General features: G+C 41.1%; 1 protein-coding gene across 5 annotated transcripts in view; it reads left to right on the forward strand.

Annotated features, from left to right (window-relative positions):
• Positions 1-22,821, forward strand: part of Golm2 (golgi membrane protein 2) — an 81,419-nt gene that overhangs the window by 38,502 nt on the left and 20,096 nt on the right. For 3 of the 5 annotated variants that reach the window (XM_076570474.1, XM_042276096.2, XM_042276098.2), the window contains 4 exons: positions 320-461; positions 1,088-1,168; positions 17,130-17,228; positions 20,469-20,639. In XM_076570474.1, the coding sequence (XP_076426589.1) occupies positions 320-461; positions 1,088-1,168; positions 17,130-17,228; positions 20,469-20,639 (493 nt within the window). Of the gene's footprint in view, positions 1-316; positions 462-1,087; positions 1,169-17,129; positions 17,229-20,468; positions 20,640-22,821 lie in introns of all 5 variants that reach the window. The other 2 variants (XM_042276095.2, XM_042276097.2) reach the window with 1 other exon arrangement.

The following is a 22,821-nucleotide window of genomic DNA, read 5'->3' on the forward strand; positions in this document are numbered from 1 at the left end:
TTATTCGTTCACACAAAGGTGATGACATCAGAAGGAAAATCCCTTTGTTAACTTGGTTTTGGTTTTGGTTTTGTAAATGTTTTTGTAGCCCTTAGATGGTTTAGTGGGTAAGGGCGCTTGTCCATAGCCTGATGACCTGAGTTTGGTCCCCACTCCTCACATGGTGGAAGGAGAGAAATGACTCTCGAAAGTTGTCCTCTGACCTCCACACGCCTGCATGGCACCACGTGCGTGCCCACTCAACACAAATTAATAATTTTATCAGTGACTTAATAATTCAAAACTGGAAATCCTGTTGTCACATCTTTATCTTTAGCAGGAGGTCCACAAGAGTCAATCAAATGATGGAAAAGAATTGGGCATAAATGATCATGTAGCCCCTAAAAATAATCCAAATGTGGCTGAAAATGATGCAAATAAGAATGAGGAACCCTCAAGCAATCATATTCCACATGGGAAAGGTAATAGTTTATTGTTTTGTGTTGATAGGATATTGACCATTTCTTCCTGTTTTGAAACATGTTCAGACATTAAAAATGTTTGATTTTAGTTTTGAGATGATTGTCTGTATTGTTTAAAATTTTGATCCTTTGATAGATAGTAAGATGTTTTAGTTAAACCTATCAGGGCCAGGGAGTCGGCTCAGATGGCAAACACACTAGCTGTGCAAGTAGGAGAGCCAGAGTTCACTTCCTAAATCCACATTCCAAAGGTGCCTGTAGTGGCATACCTCTGCGATCTCAGATCTGTGAGGAGGTAGGAGGTGGAAACAGATTTTTCTGGAAGCACTCAGGCCAACTAGCCTGGTATATGCAGCACAGCAGAACACAAAAGAGACCCTACCAGCAGTGGAAGGAAAAGAGCTGACTCCCTGACTGGGACAGGTGCACATGCGCATGTGCATACACACTCTGATGAAAGTATGTTCTTGAAAAAATTAAAAGGACAAAAATGAAACAAAACTAAGTTCTAAAGTGTTCATTTGTAACCTGTGCCTTTAGAAACTGATTTTACTTTCCTTCAAAACTTATTTTATTTATATTAGTATAAATATAATTAATTGTATCATATTTTGTTACTTGGGCAGAACAAGTCAAACGAATTGGTGATGCAGGGATGCCTGGAGTAGAAGAGAATGATCTAGCAAAAGCAGATGAACTTCCCGCTGGTAAGTGAACATTACCTGACAATTGAACTGAAGTGATTTTGTTTTTATGTGCCCCATTATCTTTTATGTTGTTGTTTTGATACAGACTGCAACTGTGTAGCCCACACTGGACTTGAAATTTCTTTGTAGTAGGGCTAGTCTTGAACCCAGATTTTCCTGACTCAGCTTCCTAAATGATGGAGTTACAGGCATGTACCACCATGCTCTGTTCTTGGGGGGTTTTGTTTTGTTTTGTTTTTGTTAGAACCTAGAAAACCTATAGATACATGTGTGGTTGATGCTGCTCATTAATTACCAGAATTTAAAACAAACTTTTTATTGCATTTATTTGTGTGTGTGGTTAGGGGGTTAAGTGTATGCCGTGACATATGTGTGAAGGTCAGAGGACAACTTGTGGGAGATGAGTCAAACTCAGATCCTTAGGCTTGGTGGCAGTTGCCTTACCCTCTGAACCGTCTCTCTGGCCAATTCCAGGATTTTTTTTTTAATGTAATTTTTATGAAGTTTTTGCTAAGGAGAGAGAGAGAGAGAGACAGAGAGAGAGACAGAGAGAGAGACGACAGAGAGAGACAGAGAGACAGAAAGAGGTGAAAGTACCTTGCTGCTCTGTTGTTATATCACTTCTCAGCATCTGTGGGAGTCTCAAAGGTTTGTCTGTTTAATCCGGCCTTGTTCTACCTGTCTGTCTAGACCAGTGGTTCTCAACCTTCCTAATGCTGTGACTCCTTAATGCAGTCCCTCATGTTAGAGTGATCCCCCCAACCATAGAATTATTTTTGTTGCTACTTCATAACTGTAATTTTGCTACTATTAGGAATCGTAGATACCTATGTTTTCTGATAGTCTTAGGCACCCCTGTGAAAAGGTTGTTCAACCTCCAAAGGTTTCTCAACCCACAGGTTGAGAACCACTGATCTAAATCATATTTTATTTTTAAAGTCACCTTGTTCTTGAGCAGGAGGCGTTATACTATACATCTTAGCATGAGTGATTATTATTTAGTAATGGAGATGCCTCTCTTTCTTCTGCACTCGATCTTAGCCAGAAGGCCAAGAAGCCCTCCATCTGTCTGTCTTAGGACTTGTGCTAAGACAGGAGAATCCTGTAGATGTAACCAACCGTCTTATTAAATAAGAAACACAGAAACAATGTAAAAGAGAGAGCCGAGAAGTCAGAGCTCAGAGCTAAAATCTCACCCTTCCTCCTGCTGTCCCAGCTTCGCGAAAAGAGACCTACTTCCTGTCGGTTCGTTTTTTTATAGTATGTTGTTCTGCCTTCTCATTGGTTGTAAACCCAAACACATGACTGCCTCATCACTGTCTGAATGTACAGCCCCCTAGGTCTTAAAGGCATATGTCTCCAATGCTGACTATATCCCTGAACACACAGAGATCTTATGGGATTAAAGGCGTGTGCCACCACCGCCACACTCTTGCTATGGCTCTAATAGCTCTGACCCTGAACACACAGATATCTATGGGATTAAAGGCATGTGCCACCACCGCCACACTCTTGCTATGGCTCTAATAGCTCTGACTCCCAGACAACTTTATTTATTAACATACAATCAAAATAATAATTCAGTACAATTAGATTACCACCACATTTCCCCTTTTCTATTTTAATAAAAAGAAAAAAAGCAAAAGGTTATAACTAACAAAAGAAAAACTATATAGAAAAGTACAATAACTATATACAATATATACAAGTAATAAATACCTAAACAGGTATTTGACAAATCAGAGAAAATAATTCCATTATCTATCCTATTTTGGTAAATCCAAGATGTATCTAATGCACTTTCTATCCTAATTAATTTTCAACTATAACTAACTAATCTTCAACCATAACTAACTAATCTTCAACTCCCTCAGAGACCCAAGAAGGAAATAATATTAGCTAACAAAAATAAAAACAGGAAGTGCATGCAAGCAACTTCCAAAAAATTTTTGTGAGTTGACAGAAACAGCCAGCTGCCTGGGCAGTCACCTGAGGTTTCTCTGCAGTGTTGGGGCATCATCTTCAGCCTATAGGCTTAGTGTATCTGACAGACTCATTTGTGAAGTAGGATGTACACAAGGTCAACAGTTCAACCTCACATTGGGTGAGAGCAGTCCACGTACCAGAAACACCTGAATTCCACTAGTGTCCTGTCATGATTCAGGATTTTAAATTCTGGAAATTGTTGACAGTTTTTTAATTCAGCTGTCCATTCTTCTTGGCTGTGTATATATGGCTTCATCTCAGCATCCCCTTCTTCTCCACATCCCTCTATTAAATGCCAGTCTACTTTTGAGAGGCATGAGCTTTCAGCTGCTGTTCCATTGTACAACAGAATCCATCGGCCCTCTGCCTGTTAAGATGCCTTCGAAGAAAAGGGCACCGTACCTTTTCCGTACCTTTTCCGGATACGAAGGCCACTTCAGGGATGGGGCCATATTGTCCTGGCCTCAGAAGATGCCTTTTGATAAAGCCATAACCACACTTGTTTTGGCAAGAATCAGTAGTCCCTTGTTTCGTGATCTGTCTGTCCATTTTGTCCTGTTGATTCGAGGATACTTTGTTGTCCAGTGGCTAACTTTTGCCACAATGAAAGTTGACTCCATATGCAGTTTCTTCAATGCCCATATTTTCTCTAAAGTAGATTGGTACTGCCAGGAGCCGACATGTCTCAAAAAAGAAAAATTTTCTAAGTTATTAAAACATTGTAAATGCCATATTCTGTAGATCTCTGAAGGGTTTGAAGATGACCTGTCTAAAACATCTCTGCTCAATTTTTAAAACATACCTAATATGACTACAAGTTCTATTGTAATGTCTAACTACTAACTTTCATTTCTTTATATCCTAATAGTTGATAATAATAACATTCAAGGATCAGAAATTTGCATTACATTGTTAAATGAATGGTATAAATGCAATTAGAAATATACATATAGCATTTTCTAACAATATCAGTTTCAAATTTGTATACAATATAAAACAATTCAATCCAATGTAAAGTATTTAAAACTAGTAATTGTCCTTTTCTTTTCTTTCTTTCTGTCTTTTTTTTTTTAAATAAGAACCTTAAATCTAATCTCCTTTGCTTAGCCTTTTTCCTAACCCTTGACAATAACTTGTAACCAACCCCCCTAAACACTGAAAATTATCCCAGACCCAAAACCCATTAAAAAGACCAAAAAACCACCCACCCCACACCACCTCTTTGGGAATGTGGGCGTCGTATTCTTAAAATTGCTTCCTGCTGGGTATGGGCAAAGTTTTCTTTATCCTGAAAGAAAAATTTTAGGTTAATTGTCAAATTCTAGGAGAGGTAACTATATCCTTCATTATCCAGTCTGTGTATAATGCCAAAGTTCAGGGTTTATCTCAAGTCCTTATTCAAGTAGTCTTTGAGACTGGATCATCTCAGCTAGTCATCTCAAATTTGCTCTGAGCACCTTGTAGTTCAAAGCTGATCTATGGATGATGTTTGTCAGCTTAATGATATTATTATTGTCCACGTGGAATTGTTGTTGTTGTGGGGCCCCATCTTCTTTCTGGAGACTTCAGTTGATGTTAGGCCTGGCCATGATTTCCTGCAGAAAACTGATAAGAGACTCGAACACAAAAACATATATATGCAGCTAGCCTTTTTTCTAGAATTAGTTAGTACTCTATGTGACCATTCATATCTTAACAAAGTTAAAAATGTATATATATATTAATCTTGTAAATTTTGATATAAAATTTATACTTTGAGAAAAGTTTAAAGAATCAGAATAGAATCAAAGAGTTGAGATTAGTAATAGAATAGTCCCTTAATTAATTTTGCTTTTGTCCTGTACCATAGCAGAAGATGGCTCTTATTCTGGCATGATACAGGGAGTTTGCATTTTCCTTTTAACAACATGCTTGAGTTTAAAGAAGGAGAGAGCCATTCTCCAACTCCAAAGTCAGCTTTAAATTTTAATTGAACTGGGACTATTAGAAAACCAGTAGTGTTAAATCTTTAGAGAAAAGCAGAAACAAACATTTAGGAAGACATAAAATTTTTTAGATAATATATACCCATACACCATTTCACTCTGTTTCTTGGGATAGATGATTTGTCCCTTTTCTTCAGTTGTCTCATTTGTCCAGTGTTCTTCAGATTCCTTAACCTTCATTCTCCTAAAAGACAAAAACAAAAACCTTTCCCCAAGACTAATTTTGGGGATGTTTCCTTTTGACAAGTTATTATCTGATTAAATGAAAAGGCATGTGTTATTGATACAAGTTAGTTTAAATTGGATGTTCATGCTGGTTGATGAACTATCACCTCCTCAATTAAGAGGTCTCTCTTGTTCAAATCGAACCTTTATCAATTTTGATGGTACCCACAGCTTATCTTCTCCTGTAGAAACAAAAGCAAAACCTCATCCCCAATGTAATACATACCCTGGTTTCCATTCTGAGGTCAGCACATCCTTAAAGTATATAGGCTGATTTAATTCTGTAGTTTTTTCTATTATCCAATGTCTCTCTGCAGCTGTTGTTCCTTTCTCATTGGCATTCAGAAAATTCAAAGTTAGAAGAGCATTATGCAGTCTATTTCTGGGGGTTTTTGTTACCCATTTCTGTTTGTTTAGCATATCCTTTAGAGTTCTGTTTGATCTTTCTATAACTGCTTGACCTGTAGGATTATGTGGTATGCCTGTAATATGCTTTATATTGTAATAAGCAAAAAACTGTTTCATTTTAACAGAGACATATGATGGAGCATTGTCAGTTTTGATTTGTGCAGGTATACCCATGATGGCCATAACTTCTAGCAAATGAGTGATTACAGAATCAGCTTTTTCAGAACTCAAAGCAGTCGCCCATTGAAATCCTGAATAAGTATCGATAGTGTGGTGTACATATTTCAATTTTCCAAATTCTGCAAAGTGAAACACGTCCATCTGCCAGATTTCATTTCTCTGAGTACCCTTTGGGTTACATCCTGCTGGTAATGGCGTTTGATTGTAGAAGGAACAAGTAGGACATTTCTTTACTATTTCTTTGGCTTGTTGCCAGGTTATGGAAAAATCCTTTTTTAAACCTTTACTATTGATGTGATGTTTTTTATGAAATTCTGAGGCCTCCAGCACATTTCCTATCAATAATTTATCAATCTCATCATTGCCTTGTGCTAGAGGGCCTGGCAGACCAGTATGGGATCGAATGTGAGTTATATATAAAGGATGATTCCTTTTCCTGATTGTATCTTGTAATTGAATAAATAGTGAAGTTAATTCTGAAGCATCAGTGATAAAATCTGCAGTCTCAATATGTAACACCACTCTTTCAGCATACTGAGAGTCAGTTACTATGTTGAGAGGTTCTGAAAAATCCATTAATACCAACAGAATAGCATACAATTCTGATTTTTGAACTGAATTATACGGACTTTGAACCACTTTACTTAAATTTTCTGATTTGTAACCTGCCTTTCCTTGTTTGTTGGCATCTCTATAAAATGTACGAACTCCAGATATGGGTTTTTGCCGTACAATTCGAGGCAAGATCCAATCAGCTCTCTTTATAAGATCAATTCTATTGCTTTTGGGATATTTGCTGTTAATTTCTCCCAAAAAATTACTGCAAGCTCTTTGCCAAGGTTCACTTTCTGTCCATAATTTTTCAATGTCCTCCTTAGTTAATGGTACGACAATTTCTGCTGGGTCTATGCCTGCTAATTGACGAAGTCTCAGTTTTCCTTTGTAAATCAAGTCAGAGATTTTTTCCACATAAGTTTTTAATTTTTTATTTGGTTTATTTGGTAAAAATATCCATTCCAATATAATATCTTCCCTCTGCATTAATATTCCAGTAGGAGAACGCCTAGAAGGTAAAATAACCAAAATGCAATCCAGCTTTGGATCAATACGATTCACGTGTCCTTCATGCACTTTCTTTTCTACCAAGTCTAATTCTTTCTCAGCTTCAGGTGATAATTCTCTTGGACTATTTAAGTCCTTGTCACCTTCTAAGGTTTTGAACAAATTAGTCAGTTCATCATTTTTTACCCCAACAATAGTTCGTAGATGAGAAATATCTCCAAATAATCTTTGAAAGTCATTAAGAGTCTGTAGTCTATCTCTCCGAATTTGCACCTTTTGGGGTCTAATTTTTTGTAGCTCTATTTTATATCCTAAATAATTAATAGAATCTCCTCTTTGTATCTTTTCAGGAGCAATTTGTAATCCCCAGCAAGGCAAAATTTTCTTTACTTCTTCAAACATTATTTCTAAAGTATCTGCATTTGAGTCATCTAGTAAAATATCGTCCATATAATGATAAATTATAGATTTAGGAAATTTTTTACGTATCACTTCCAATGGCTGTTGTACAAAATATTGGCACAGAGTTGGGCTATTCAACATTCCCTGTGGGAGGACCCTCCATTGAAATCTTTTAACTGGTTGAGAATTATTATAAGTAGGTACTGTAAAAGCAAATCTTTCTTTGTCTTTTTCTTGTAAGGGTATTGAAAAGAAACAGTCTTTTAAATCAATAACTATGAGAGGCCATCCTTTTGGTAACAGAGTAGGCAAAGGCATCCCAGATTGTAGAGAACCCATTGGCTGAATTACTTTGTTAATTGCCCTAAGGTCTGTTACCATTCTCCATTTACCAGATTTCTTTTTAATAACAAATACAGGAGAATTCCAAGGGCTGGTTGATTCTTCAATATGCTGAGCATTTAACTGTTCTTCTACCAGCTCTTCTAAAGCCTGGAGTTTCTCTGTTGTTAAAGGCCATTGCTGGACCCATACAGGCTTGTCTGTTAACCATTTTAAAGGTAGAGCTGTTGGTGTCTTTGGAAGATCATCAGTTATTGTGCCCTGTTCTTGTATAATATGGATGGCTGGTGACCACTCATTAGAACAATATCTTCTAATATTTCTCTCAGTAACATGTGCTAGTTTATGATTTGTTTCTGAGATTGGAGGGATGTTAATCTGAGTATTCCATTGTTGCAACAAGTCTCGACCCCACAGGTTCATAGTTATGTTAGCCACATATGGTTTTAATTTTCCTCTCTGTCCTTCTGGACCTATACATTCGAGCCATCTTGCACTCTGTTTCACCTGAGATAATGTCCCAATTCCTAACAGTTGAACGTTTACCTCCTGAAGAGGCCAAGTTGGATGCCAAAATTCTGGTGCAATTATGGTAACGTCCGCACCTGTGTCTACCAGACCAGACAACAAAACACCATTTATTTTTATCGTTAATTTTGGTCTTTGTTCATTAATAGAAGTTTGCCAAAAAATTTTCTTTATGTTTTCTCCTGAATTTTCTATTCTCTCTGTTTCATCATCCTGACCAGCATGATTTATTCCAATAGGCATTTGGTTATTTAATCGCTCTCCAGAGCAGGCATTTCCTCTATGGCTGCAGGAAAGGTTTGAACTGGATTTGCACTGGGGGCCTGCCTGAGGCCCCTCTGGGAGTTTCCCGAAGACTGAGGCAAAGGATTACCCTGTCTGTCCTTTGTTGATCTACATTCGTTGGTCCAGTGTTTTCCCTTACCACACCTTCTGCATACTCCAGAAGGAAGGGGCATTCTGTTGCCATTGTTCCTTGAAGAAACATTGTTTCTGGGAATGACCTGTCTACAGTCCCTTTTCAAATGTCCTTGCTTTCCACATCCAAAACATCTAACACTCCTCAAACCTTTTGAAATTACTTCTCCTACCCATGTATCATCATGCTCATCAGCTTCAACATTAATTGTTTCTCTAATCCAATCTTCCATAGGTGCAGATCTTGCCCTTAATGGCCTGATTATTCTTTTGCATGCTGCATTCGCATTCTCAAAGGCCAAAGATTCAATTATTGCCTTACTAGCTTCTGAATCCGAGACCATTCTCTTTACTGCTGAAGCCAGTCTTTGTAAAAAATCTGTAAAAGACTCTTTTGGGCCTTGCATCACCTTTGTAAATGACTCAGATTTTTTTCCTGGTTCCTCAACTCTGTCCCATGCATTCAAGGCTGCCGTTCGACATAAAATTAGAGTTTGGACATCATATAAACATTGTGTTTGTGCTGAAGCATATTGGCCTTCGCCCATAAGCTGATCCTGGCAAACTTGTATTCCTTTATCCCTCCATTGTTTTTCTATGTTTTTAGCCTCCTCCTTAAACCAAGTCAGAAATTGAAGTCTCTGGCTGGGTTCCAGAACACCTTGTGCAAGGTCCCGCCAGTCCTGTCGTACTATCCTATTATATGTTGACCAAGTGTTTAACATTTGCTTTACATATGGGGAATGCATGCCATAAGATACTATTGCCTCCTTAAACCTTTTTAAATCCAACATTTCAATTGGAGCCCAAGTATTTTGTGTAGCCATTTGATCAGGCATCTGCTGCACGGTTACAGGATAAATTAAGGGTGATTGTGTGAAAACAGGCTTTCTTTCTGCAACCTTATGATCCCGACTTGAAACAACTTCACTGTTAATTTCTTCTGTCTGAATTTTTACAGGTTTAACAAGTTCTTCTAAAGCTGTTATCCTGGCACTTAAATTGACTATCTTTTTAAATATTAAAATGTGGATTATTATAGTGATAAGGTGCATAATTCCACCAATACTAATATTATATAGTTGTTCCATTGCCAGACTGCCTAAAATTTCGAACAAAAACCAATTTTCTTCCAATGTACACATAAAACCCATTTGTTTATTAATGTGGAAAGAAATTCTCTTTTAGATAGTTTCCTTTAAAATATCTGATATATTATGACTTACCAAATCTGCGTAGAACAGTAGAAATTCGAGGGGATTTTCAAAGCAGCCACCTAGTGTCCCAGGTGTAAATCCAAAGAGAAGAGAGAGAGAGAGAGAGAGAGAGAGAGAGAGAGAGAGAGAGAGAGAGAGAGAGAGAGAGAGAACAAGAAAGCGTAGCTGGCTAAAGTTTAAATGCAGCCACGTGTTCCCTCTTGTGCCGAGTCAAGGCTTGGGTCTGACTTCCTTTAGCTCCGACCACGTGCGTTGGCTTTACAGGCAGGGCCCTGTTCGGCAGGGCAGGTCTGAGTTGTTTGTAGCACCGGCTTTAAGCAAGCAGGATTTAAGCAAGCAGCTCACCGATAGTCCAGCCTGAGGTCAAGCAGAACTAGACCCAGGCTAAGAAGCCGCTGCTCGGACTAAGAAGCCGATCGCCGCCGTCGCCGCCGCAGGCCGCCTGCCGCCCTTGCGGGAAAGCGGACCTGCCGCCAAGCCAAGCAGTTTTTAATGGATTCTTGTCACGTTGGGCGCCAGATGTTGATGTAACCAACCGTCTTATTAAATAAGAAACACAGAAACAATGTAAAAGAGAGAGCCGAGAAGTCAGAGCTCAGAGCTAAAATCTCACCCTTCCTCCTGCTGTCCCAGCTTCGCGAAAAGAGACCTACTTCCTGTCGGTTCGTTTTTTTATAGTATGTTGTTCTGCCTTCTCATTGGTTGTAAACCCAAACACATGACTGCCTCATCACTGTCTGAATGTACAGCCCCCTAGGTCTTAAAGGCATATGTCTCCAATGCTGACTATATCCCTGAACACACAGAGATCTTATGGGATTAAAGGCGTGTGCCACCACCGCCACACTCTTGCTATGGCTCTAATAGCTCTGACTCCCAGACAACTTTATTAACATACAATCAAAATAATAATTCAGTACAATTAGATTACCACCACAGTATCCAGCATATTTATAGACAAGACCAAGCCGCCCCTGGGTCCATTAGCCAGTCACAGTTACGCTGTTGATCCTAGCCAAGTGCTCTTCTCTAAAGGCATAAGTTGTTGGTTACCAGCAGCTTTGTGTGCAAAAATGTGTGTTGTACATCACAGATGGCAGTGGGAACAAGGTGACTGACTGATGAGAACCAGCGCTGTGTATTTGAGTGGGGGACTCAGAGTAAATGCAGACTTCTTGTAGACTTATGTTTAGAAACTGTATGATAGTAAGTGACATAAAATCATTTCAACAGACTGTAAAAATGGCCCAAGCGCTAGTTAGGATAGACTGGGATATGAGAGCTCACTCTCTCGCTCTCTCTCTCTCTCTCTCTCTCTCTCTCTCTCTCTCTCTCTCTCTCTCTCTCTCTCTTTGGTTTTTCAAGACAGGGTTTCTCTGTGTAGCCCTGGAACTCACAGAAATCCACTTGCCTCTGTCTCCTGAGTACTAGGATTAAAGGCATATACCACCAGTGCCCAGCTGGATATGATCTTTTAATAGACACCCTCAAATTGCAGCAGCTTAAAATAATAAAGGCTTTATTATCCATCTTAAAGCTTGATGTAGGCTTGGGTGGCTCTTTTTGAATACTCAGGTGAACAGTGGCTTCTGTCGTGATACCACAATGTTAATGTTAGCCTTCTGTGTTGTAGAAAGGAAAGATTGTAGGTGATTTGCCTGTATTGGATGGCCCAAAGAAGAAATGATGTATTTAAGCTGGGTATGGTGGCACATGCCTTTAATCCCAGTACTTGGGAGGCAGAGACAGCCAAATCACCATGAATTCAAGGCCAGCCTGGTCTACAGAGTAAGTTCCAGGACAGCCAAATCTGTTACATAGAGAAACCTTGTCTCAAAAAACAAAAAGAGTGAAGTATTCAGTTTCATCTGTATCTTCAATGTCAAAATTAAGGGCCATTGTCCCCTAACCACAAGAGAAAGCTAGTTCTGTATCTAGTAAAAACACAAAATAGGATGATACACCATCAAATTTGCCACACAGTCTGTGAGAAATAAACTATGCCGGTATTTAAAAGTGGGAGTTCCTGCTTTTCTTCCCCTCTTGTTTCCTTTCCCCTTTGTTTTCTTGTCAGCTGTCTACTTCTCTGTCATGTTCTTCTGCCAAGGGATATATTGCAGTGAGCAGTGATGTATAAAAAAATAATCTTAGCCGGGCTGTGGTGACACACCCTTAATCTCAGCACTCAGGCAGAGGCAGGTGGATCTCTGTGTTCAAGGCCAGCCTGGTCTACAGAGTGAGTTCCAGGACAGCCAGAGGTACACAGAAACCTGTAGCAGAAATCTTAAAACTTATTAATAAAATCAAAACTGGCCGGGCGGTGGTGGCACACGCCTTTAATCCCAGCACTCGGGAGGCAGAGCCAGGCGGATCTCTGTGAGTTCGAGGCCAGCCTGGGCTACCAAGTGAGTTCCAGGAAAGGCGCAAAGCTACACAGAGAAACCCCGTCTCGAAAAACAAAAAACAAAATAAAAAATAAAAAAATAAAATCAAAACTGAGCCAGGTATTGGGGTGAACACTGGAAGATCAGAGAGAGAGAACAGCCACAGCTAACTTCACCTGGCCAACTTCTCAGCTGATCCTGTTTCCTCAGACTGGAAGCTTCTGAATCCTCATTCAAATGGATCTCAGCTGAACTGTGCCACTCAAAAGCCTGAAAGCTTAACCAGCCAAATGCTTAACCAGCCAAATGCTTCTAGTTTTTGGTCCTCACGCCTTGTATATTCTGCTTCTACCACCACCACTCCCTGGGATTAAAGGCTCGCTTTCTGAGATTAAAGGCGTGAGTCACCATACTTGGCTGTATCCTTGAACAGATGGATTTCTGCCTCTGGACTGCTAGGGTTAAAGGTGTGAGTGCCACCATTTTCTGGCCTTTGTATCTAATGGCTGTCTGTTCTCTGACCCCAGATAAATTTATTAGGGTGCACAATATTTTGGGGAACACAATGCTACCACAGAAACCTGTCTCGAAAAACCAATAATAATAATCTTTCCTTGTTGGCTTTCATTTCTTTTTTGTTTTTTTGAGACAGGGTTTCCCATATAACTGCCCTGCCTGTCTTGGCACTTGCTCTGTAGACTAGACTGGCTTTGAACTCAGTGATCCACCTCCTCTGCCTCCAGAGTGCTGGTATTAAGGGCATGAGCCAATGAGCCAATAAACCTCCCTACTGGCCTTAATTTCTTTCATTCTTTCTTTCTTTTTTTTTCTTCCGGTGTTTTGTTTTTCGAGACAGGGTTTCTCTGTGTAGTTTTGGTGCCTGTCCTGGATCTCACTCTGTAGACCAGGCTGGCTCTGCCTCCTAAGTGCTGGGATAAAAGACCTGCGCCGCCACCATTTCTTTTTTTTTTTGTTTTGTTTTGTTTTGTTTTTCCATACAGGGTTTCTCTGTGTAGCTTTGCACCTTTGCTGGATCTCGCTTTGTAGACCAGACTGGCCTCACAAAGATCCACCTGCCTCTGCCTCCCGAGAGCTGGGATTAAAGGCGTGCACCACCACCACCACCACCACCACCACCACCACCACCACCACCACCACCACCACCACCCCCCACCCCCCACCCCCCCCACCTCCCCCATCCCCGGCGGCGGCCTTCATTTCTTAAAAGAGAAAAAATCCCTAACTCTTAAGTTCCTTCTTGTTGGTAAAGCTCTATGCACAAATAACATTTTCCATCTTAAGAATAAAATTCCAAGCCTGGCGGTGGTGGTGCATGCCTTTAGTTCCAGTACTTGGGAGGCAGAGCCAGGAGGTTCTCTGTGAGTTCAAGGCCAGCCTGGTCTACAGAGTGAGATCCAGGCAAGGCCCAAAGCTACACAGAGAAACCCTGTCTCGAAAAACAAAAAAAAAAAGAGAAAAGAAAAGAAAAAAAAGAATAAAATTCCAGGGACTGGAAAGATGGTTCAGTGGTTAAGAGTACTTACTACTATTGTAAAGGACCTGGCTTCAGATCCCAGCAACCTGCATGGCAGCTCACAGTCATCTTCAGCTCCAGTTCCAGGGAACTGACCCCTCTTCTGACCTCCACAGGCTTCTCCAGCATGCACATGGTGGACATACATACACTCAGGCACACACACATACACATAAAATTGAAATGAATGTTTAAGAAACACAAAACAAAAATTCCATAGCTAAACATGGTGGCTCATGGCTGTTATCTTGGCATAAGGTCTGGAGTTATAGCCACATATTTGAGTCCAGCCTGGGCTAAAGAATGAATTCCTAGCCCACCTGAGCTACAGTATGAGACCCTGTCGAGCTACATGTGAGCCCTTGTCATATATAAATAAATAAAAACTCATGTATTGTTTTGTTTTGTTTACATTGAGGGTTCAGCATGATTGCCCAGGGGGTAAAGGCACCTCCCACCACACCTGATTATCTGAGTTCAATCCCCATGACCCACCTTGTGGTGTCCTGCTTCCACCTTCCCCCAAGACACTCATCTACACAAAATAAGTAAATACAAATGTAATAAAAATTTTGAGCAAGAGGGTACCATATTCTTAATGTTTTACCTAATCTGCAAAGTGCAAATTTTTGCTTATACTTATTTATATAGAAAGATCTCATGGTTGTAAAGAGATTAACTTGTTTATTCATAAAATCTTTGCTGAATGCCTATTATGTGCCAGGAACAGTTAGAATATGGTAGTCAGCAAGACAGAATAGATAGTACAATGTGTCAATTAATAATCATACAAGAAGAAGGAAAACAGAATGGCAGGGCTGCCAGCACCCACTGTGGAGCTTTGAGGAGGTTCCACAGCAGCAGAAAAGGAGTCTTCAGAGCCTGAAGTAGCTTTGGAACAACAAAAGAAAAAGAAAAAAAAAAAAGGCAAGTCTTTATGGAAGGAAAGAAAGATGATGGAACAGAACTGTGCGTGGTGCTTTACCGCCACATCTCAGCCACGGGGCTGCCAGCACCCATGACAGGGAAATGCACAGTGGCCTGGAGCTCCATAGAAACAGGTCATTACTGAATAGGGCTGGGCTGGCCAGCCTCTAACATGGAGCCACAGAGGCCGCTACCTGCGCTGTTTGCCCTGCTGGGAGATGGAGAGCGTAGGGCTGTATGTGATGGAGAGGTGGGAAATATGGAGGAATGGAGATGTGGGTGCATGTTGGAGAGAGATGAACTAGAGATGCAGTGGAGGTAATGTGTGAGAGAAGGCTGCAAAGGCTGCGGTGGGTGGTGGGTGGGGTGCATGTCCTGGCTGAGTAGGGCTGACAAGGTGATGTGCAATATCCTGGAGCTTGAGCAGACTCAGACCCTGGACATGCCCCCCAGCTGCATGATCACCCTGATTCTGAGCAGTGACGGGATGTCCAAGATGAAGCATGGTTCATTCACTGGATTGGACCTCCTTGACAAACCTCTATAGTCCATGCTGCCCCTGGAGGCCACGTTGGTATCCACTGAGGTTCATGTGGTTGTCTGTGGTCCTGTAGCAGCAGGGGAGAGGGGGGCTGTGCTAATGTCCCTGGCCCCTGTTACTACCAGAATCCATGTGGATGTTCATGGTCTTTGCTGCCACCTGAAGCCATGTTGATGTTAGTGGGCCGTGCTGAAACCAAGAGTCATGTTGATGTGAGTGGCCTGTGCAGCCACCTGAGGCCATGTTGATGTCAGTGGTCTGTGCTGTCTCTGAGGGCCATGTCTGGGTCCATGGTCCTACTGCAGCCAGGTGCCATGTTGATGTCCGTGGGGCTGTGTTGCCACCAAAGGCTGCCCATGGGCTGTGTTTGCTGTTGTAGAAGGCCATGGTGGGATCTGTAGTCCTGCCAGGGGTTGTGTTAATGTCAGTGACCTGTGTTACCACCTAGGATCAGACAGGTGCCCATGGTCTGTTCTGCTGCTTGGGGCCATGTTGATGCCCATGGAGCCATGTTGCCACCAAAGACCGTGTGGGTGTCTGTGGTCTGTGCTGCCACCTCAGTCCATGTTGATGTATGGAGATCATATTGGTGTCCATGGCCCGTGTTGCCCCAGAGGCCATGTTGATGTCCTTGGTCTGTGCTACTATCAAGGGCAATGATGGTGTCCGTGGCCCAGGCTGCTGCAGAGGGCCATGTTAATGTCTATACTGCCATGGGAGACCATGCTGAGGTCTTTGGCATGTGCTGATGCCAGAGACCATGTGGATGTCTATAGTCTGTGATCTGTACAGTCACCAGAAACCACGAGGAAGTCCAGGATCCATGCTCCCACTGACTGTAAAAAGCAGGGAAGCAACTTTTGCAGTGGTATTGATAACTGCAGGTACACAATTGAGAAAGAGGAACATAGAAGGTTCTATGACAGCCCCTCCCCCAGTCCTCAAAAAAGTAATAGCCTAGACAGAAAGCTGTCAAAGAGAACTCGTAAAAATTGTGATAAGGATGCTGAAGTATAGCTCTCCACAACTGATGACTTCTAGGGGTCGGGGTGGGAAAGGACTCAGTTTTCTTTAAGAGGCTGGCCACTGGGAGTTTGACAAAGCTCCATCGAGTATATGGGCAATATAAATTGGATTTGTTGTTGTTATTTTCCTCTCTCTCTCTCTCTCTCTCTCTCTCTCTCTCTCTTTTTTTTTTTTTGCGGGGAGATACAACAAGAAGTTGGGGCAGACCTGAAAAGACTGGGATGTGGGTGGGGTACATGATGTAAAATTCCCAAATAATCAATAAAAATATTATATTAAAAAATCATCATACAAGAGTTATTTAATATGCCAAGGATAAAGATCACAAAATTAGGATAAGCTGGGGCTGGAGAGATGGGTCAGTGGTTAAGAACATTGACTGCTCTTCCAGAGGACCTGGGTTCAGTTCCCAGAACCCACATGGCCATTCACAACTGTCTGTAACTCCAGTTCAGAGGATCTGACACCCTTACACCAATGCATATAAAATCAAATAATAGCCGGGCGGTGGTGGCGCACGCCTTTAATCCCAGCACTCGGGAGGCAGAGCCAGGCGGATCTCTCTGAGTTCGAGGCCAGCCTGGGCTACCAAGTGAGTTCCAGGAAAGGCGCATGCTACACAGAGAAACCCTGTCTTGAAAAACCAAAAAAATAAAAAATAAAATCAAATAATAAATTATTTTTAAAAATTAGGATAAGCACCACAGGATTACTACAGTATAAATTGATTCATGATGTTTGGCTTTTAGAAATCACAATATTAATGGGAATAATGTGGATCTGTTTTTTTCTTGTAGCTTTAAAGAAGCCCCCTGTGTTAGCTTCTCCACATGAAAGTCATCAAACAATCTCCCATCTTCCAACTGGACAGCCTCTCTCACCTAACATGGCTCCAGGTATATAGTCTCACTTAGCATTTCATTTGAGAATCTATTTACTGTTCAAGTGTTATTATAGAATAAGTAGAACATGCCATTTAGCAGCATGGTAAAGTAGCATTTGTTCTTGAAATTAATATTTTTAAATGATTGGCAAAAGTTCCAGGAGAAATAATAATCTAAAACTGCACTTTTAGGTCTGAGAATGTTGCCCAGTTGGTAGAGTGCTTACTTTGAATGTACAAAGCTCTGGGTTCTGTCTTCAGCATCACATAAAACTGGCCGTGGTGGTGTATGCTTGTAATACCAGTTGTCTTGGGGTTTCTATTGCTGTGGAGAGGCACCATAGCCACGGCAACTCTTATGAGGAAAACATTTAATTGAGGTGGCTTACAGTTTCAGAGGTTCCGTCCATTATCATCATGATGGGAAGCATGGCAGTGTACAGGCAGCCATGGGACTGGCTACATCTTGATCAGAAGGCAACAGGAAGGACTGTGACACTGAGCAGTATCTTGAGCATAGGAATCCTTAAAGCCTGCCCCCACAGTGACATACTTCCTCCAACAAGGGCACACCTGCTCTAACAAAGCCATACTTCTTAGTAGTTCCACTCCCTGTGAGTTTATGGGGGCCAGTTACATTCAAACTACCACACCAGTATACCAGAGGATGATCAGAAGTAAAAGTCATCCTCTGGCTGGGCAGTGGTGGTGCACACCTTTTAATCCCAGCACTTGGGAGACAGAGGCAGGTGGATCTCTGTGAATTCGAGGCCAGCCTGGCATACAGAGCTAGGTCCAAGGCAGCCAAGGCTACACAAGAAACCTTGTCTTGAAGGATTAAAAGAAAAGAAAAGAAAAAATTATCCTCTAGTAGCTTAAGACCAGCCTGGGCCATGTAAGACCATCTCAAAAAAATTAAGCAAAAACTGGCTAGAAGGCTCAGCAGGTGAAGGCCTTGGTACCAAGCCTGGCAACCTGAGTTTGGTCTCTGGACCCATATGGTAGAAGGAAAGAATTAACTAAAAGTGTAAGTTGGTCTCTGATCTCTACACATGCACGCTAGCATTTGTGTGTGTGCGCACACACAAGTAAACAAACAAACATGTTTAAAATTGGATCTTAAAATGAGTGTGATGGCTTAATGTGTAAATGGCTTGTTCCAGCACTCAAGAGGCTGAGGCAGGGGATCATCTCAAACTCAAGACTGGCCTGAGCTTCTTGTAGTGAGACCCTATCTCAACAATTAAACAAAAAATGTTGAGTAATATGGTTGTGTTAGTCAGTGTTCTATTGCTGTGAAGAGACACCATGGCCAAGGCAACTCTTTATTTTACCAAAAAAAAAAGGGGGGGGGGGGCTTGCTTACAGTCTTAGAGGCTTCGTCTAAAACATCATGGTAGGAAGCATGGCAGCATGCTGTAGGCATGGGACTGGGAGCTCACATTCTGATACACAGGCAGCAGGTAGAGAGCCTGGGACTGGTGTGAACTTTTGAAAGCTCAAAGCCTACTCCCAGTGACACTTCCTCCTAAGCATTCAAACAGTTCTACTCCCTAATTACTAAACATTCAAATACATGAGCCTGTGGGAGCCATTTTTATCCAGCCACCACAATCATCCACTAGAAAGCTAGTTTAAGGCCAACCTGGGCTAACATGAAAGCCTGTTTCAAATTAACAAAATGAAGAAATCCAAATAAACTATTTATTTAATACATTTTTAGTCTTTTACTTAAGATCACACGAATTATTTGTTGTCCCACTTTAAACTGTGTTCCCTTTAACTCTGTCAGGGTAAAATAGATTTGCCTTACTCAAAATGTATAGTTCTCATAGAAGCTTCCTAAAACTAGTATATCTATTAAATCCTTTATTTAGGAATGTGTTTGTTTTCTACTCAGTACTAATTTGATTTTACAATAATACTCTCCTAACATAAAAGCAGTTGTGATTGAAGAAGTTGCTGTGAGGAGAGAATGGAAAAGGACAATACAGAAACTAGGACTAGGGAGATAGTCACTGACGTGCTTGCTGCACAGCCATGCAGGTTAAGTGTGCCCCTCCGAACCCAGGTAAAGCTGAGCATGACAACCGCCACTTGCAGTCCCGTGCAGGACCAGGAGGTGGAGACAGTCCTGCCCCTGGAGCTTACAGGCTAGCCTACTTGGTCTAATCAGAGAACCGCAGGTCCCAGTGAGAGACATTGTGTCAAAAAACAAAGTAGAAGCCAGGTGGTAGTGGCAGGGCATGTCTTTAATTCCAGCACATGAGAGGAGAAGCAGGTGAATCTCTGTGAGTTCAAGGACAGCCTGGTCTACCAAGTGAGTTCCAGGACAGCCAGGGCTACACAGAGAAACCTTGTCTCAAAAAAAAAAAAAGTCCAGTGGGCTGGAGATGCAGCTCAGTAATACAGCAGTTGCCTAGCTGGTGAGAAACCATGGGTTTTTATTTTCAATGCTGGAAAAAAAAAAAAACAAAAGCCGAGACATTGATGAGCTAAAAGACATGCTGATGAGAGAGTATTAGAAAGTAACAGTTATGCCGGGCGGTGGTGGCGCACGCCTTTAATCCCAGCACTCGGGAGGCAGAGCCAGGCGGATCTCTGTGAGTTCGAGGCCAGCCTGGGCTACCAAGTGAGTCCCAGGAAAGGCGCAAAGCTACACAGAGAAACCCTGTCTCGAAAAACCAAAAAAAAAAAAAAAAAAAAAAAAGAAAGTAACAGTTATGATTCACTGTATAGATGAAGATGACATAGATTTTAAAAGTGTTCAAACCCTGGTAGATCTTAGAAATTTCTAGCAGCTGTTTAGCGTTTACAGCAAGAAGAAAAAAATGAGCATCTGTGTAGAAACCCACAGACAAAAAAGTTGAATAGGCTTGTAGTCAGTCAGTGGTGGAGATACTTAGCCACAGATAAGGTGGCTTTTGATCAGATAAATTAGTAAAGCTTAATAGCAAACCAGCTCTATGACCTCCCAAGATCAGATGGTCATGAGTTTTTGCTTTTCTAAAGCAGGTCACATGAAATTGTTCTGTTAAAGAGGTACTTTTGTTTTTGTTTTTGTTTTTGTTTTTCGAGACAGGGTTTCTCTGTGTAGCTTTGGAACCTCTCCTGGAACTTACTTTGTAGATCAGGCTGGCCTCGAACTCACAGAGATCTGCCTGCCTCTGCCTCCTGAGTGCTGGGATTAAAGGCGTGTGCCACCACCACCCAGCAAATTACATTCTTTTAATTTGATGTTTTTATTCCACAGGTTCACAACTAAACCAGAATGAAAATCCTGGTACTTCAAAACAGAACCCTTTGAATCCTCTTCAGCGCTTAATTCCAGGCTCAAACCTAGAGCGAGAACCCAGAATTCAAACAGACTCACTAAAGCAGGCCACCAGGGACAGAGTCAGTGATTTCCACAAGTTGAAGCAAAGTAAGAATCAATTGATGAATACTATGCTAACAGGAGTTCTTTAAATACAATGTATTTGTTTGCAAGACTGAATTATGATCTCATTGTTATGATCTAACAAATATGTAAAATGAGAAAGTATGGTTCTGTTAAAATTTCAAAGAAAAATAGGTTATAAATGGATAGAAACTAGTCTAAAGAAATTATATCATGGTCACCACTGTTAATAAATTTCAGGTGAGTTGATTTCTTAAAAATGCTTAGTTCTTGTACATTTTTGCATACTTGTGCATTGAAGTATGCTGCTTAGTTACTTCAGAGACATTGATTTTGGCAAGTTAACGTTTCTGTGAATCTGTGGAACTCTAGTTAGTAGATTCTTGGGACCTGTTAGGAGGATCCATGGAAGCAGAGAGAATGTACTGTAGGAGCTGTCCCTTAGGTCATCTCCTTAAACTGTGCTTTCCGTTCCATTTTCTTCTAATGGCTTCTTCTCGCCTCCAGTTCTGAGTAGACGGAAGGTTTAAAAGCTCCAGTCATGGTAGCAACTGTCCCAGAACCATAGTATTGTGTGCACAAGGTTGTGTGTGGGTTGAGAAGTGGACAGTATATATAATTTATTCCATACTTCTGTTGTTTTCTAACAGTTACCTATATGTATGTATATATGAATATATAGTTTAGATAATACTTGGCTTTCCATGATATTTTAAAGCATATTTGTGCATCTTGATTAAAATGATACATAAATAATGTTTTATTTGTAAGAATTTAGCTCAAATCTTGAATATGTTGGGAAAAAACATTTTCTTAAAGTCCTACTGTGGAATTTGCATTAGTTCCTTGTTTCATTGCTGTGATAAAATCCCTGAAGAAAGCCCTTTGAGGAAGGGTTTATTTGGCTCACAGTTGAAGTATGGCCCATCACGTCTGGGAAGGTGTGTCAGCAGCAGCTTGAGGCAGCTGAGCTCCGCATATCCTCAGGCCAGAAGCAGAGAATGCTGAGTGCTCTTGCTCAGCTCACTTTCTCCTTTTTATTCAGTCTGGGATCCCAACCCAGGTATGACACCACCTACATTCAGAGTGGATCTTGCAACTTAAATTAATCTGATCTGGATAATGCTGCATAAGCATGCCAGAGGCTAGTCTCTTCAGTGAATATAGATCCCAGCAAGTTGACAATGTTGACCATGACAAGGACAGAGGACAACATTAAACAAGAGGCTTAAAGAACTGGTCCTGGTGGCCAACACCTATACTCCTAGGCACTTTGAAGGCTGAGACAGGAGGATCACAAATTTACAGCTAACCAAGGTTAGTGAGTTCAAGTCCAGCCTGGACTGCATAGTGAAACCTTGTCTAAAAAAGGACAGCAGGAATCTGAGGGTACATCTAGGTTGATAGAGTGCTTGCCTATCGTGATGAAGCCCTGGATTTGAATCCCAGCACCACACAAACCAGGGGTGATAGTGCACACCCGTAATCTCAGCCTTTAGGAGGTACAAGGGGTATGAGTTCAAGGTTATCCTTGGTACATGTTGTATTTGGGATACATGCAATTCTCTCAAGGGAAAATAAAAAGAAGGAAAAAGAAAAAAAAAAAAAAACAGGACTGGTAAAATGGCAGAGAGTAAGAATGCTTGCTCACAGCATGATGATCAAGTGTGATCCCTGGGACCCACACAGTGTATAAAAGAGATACCACTTTTGCAGACTGTCCTCTGACCTCGACCACATCACACATGTACTCATACACATATGTGCACACATGCACAGACATAATAAATGTTAACAAAAAGAAGTTTATAATAATAACAACAAAATAGGGCCAGGCATGGTTGTGCATGCCTTTAATCCCAGAGCTTGGGAGGCAGAGGCAGGCAGATTTCTGTGAGTTCAAGACCAACCTGGTCCATAGCTAGTTCCAGGACAGCCAGGGCTGTTATACAAAGAAACCCTATCTCAAAAACCAAATAATAATAATAACAACAAAATAAAGTATCTTAATTTGCCACCTAGATTCATATAACATTGATTCTATAGAATTTTTTGCTAGTATTGGTGTGTGTGTGTGTGTGTGTGTGTGTGTGTGTGTGTGTGTATCTCAATCTGTGGTTAGGGAATGTCTGTAAATAATGCTGGCAAATTACTCTCTATAACTTATCTTAGAAGGACCCCTACTGACCCATAGGTTATTTTCTAT

The sequence above is a fragment of the Peromyscus maniculatus genome, chromosome 4 (genome assembly GCF_049852395.1).
Source record: "Peromyscus maniculatus bairdii isolate BWxNUB_F1_BW_parent chromosome 4, HU_Pman_BW_mat_3.1, whole genome shotgun sequence".
In the NCBI taxonomy this organism is placed as follows: Eukaryota; Metazoa; Chordata; class Mammalia; order Rodentia; family Cricetidae; genus Peromyscus; species Peromyscus maniculatus.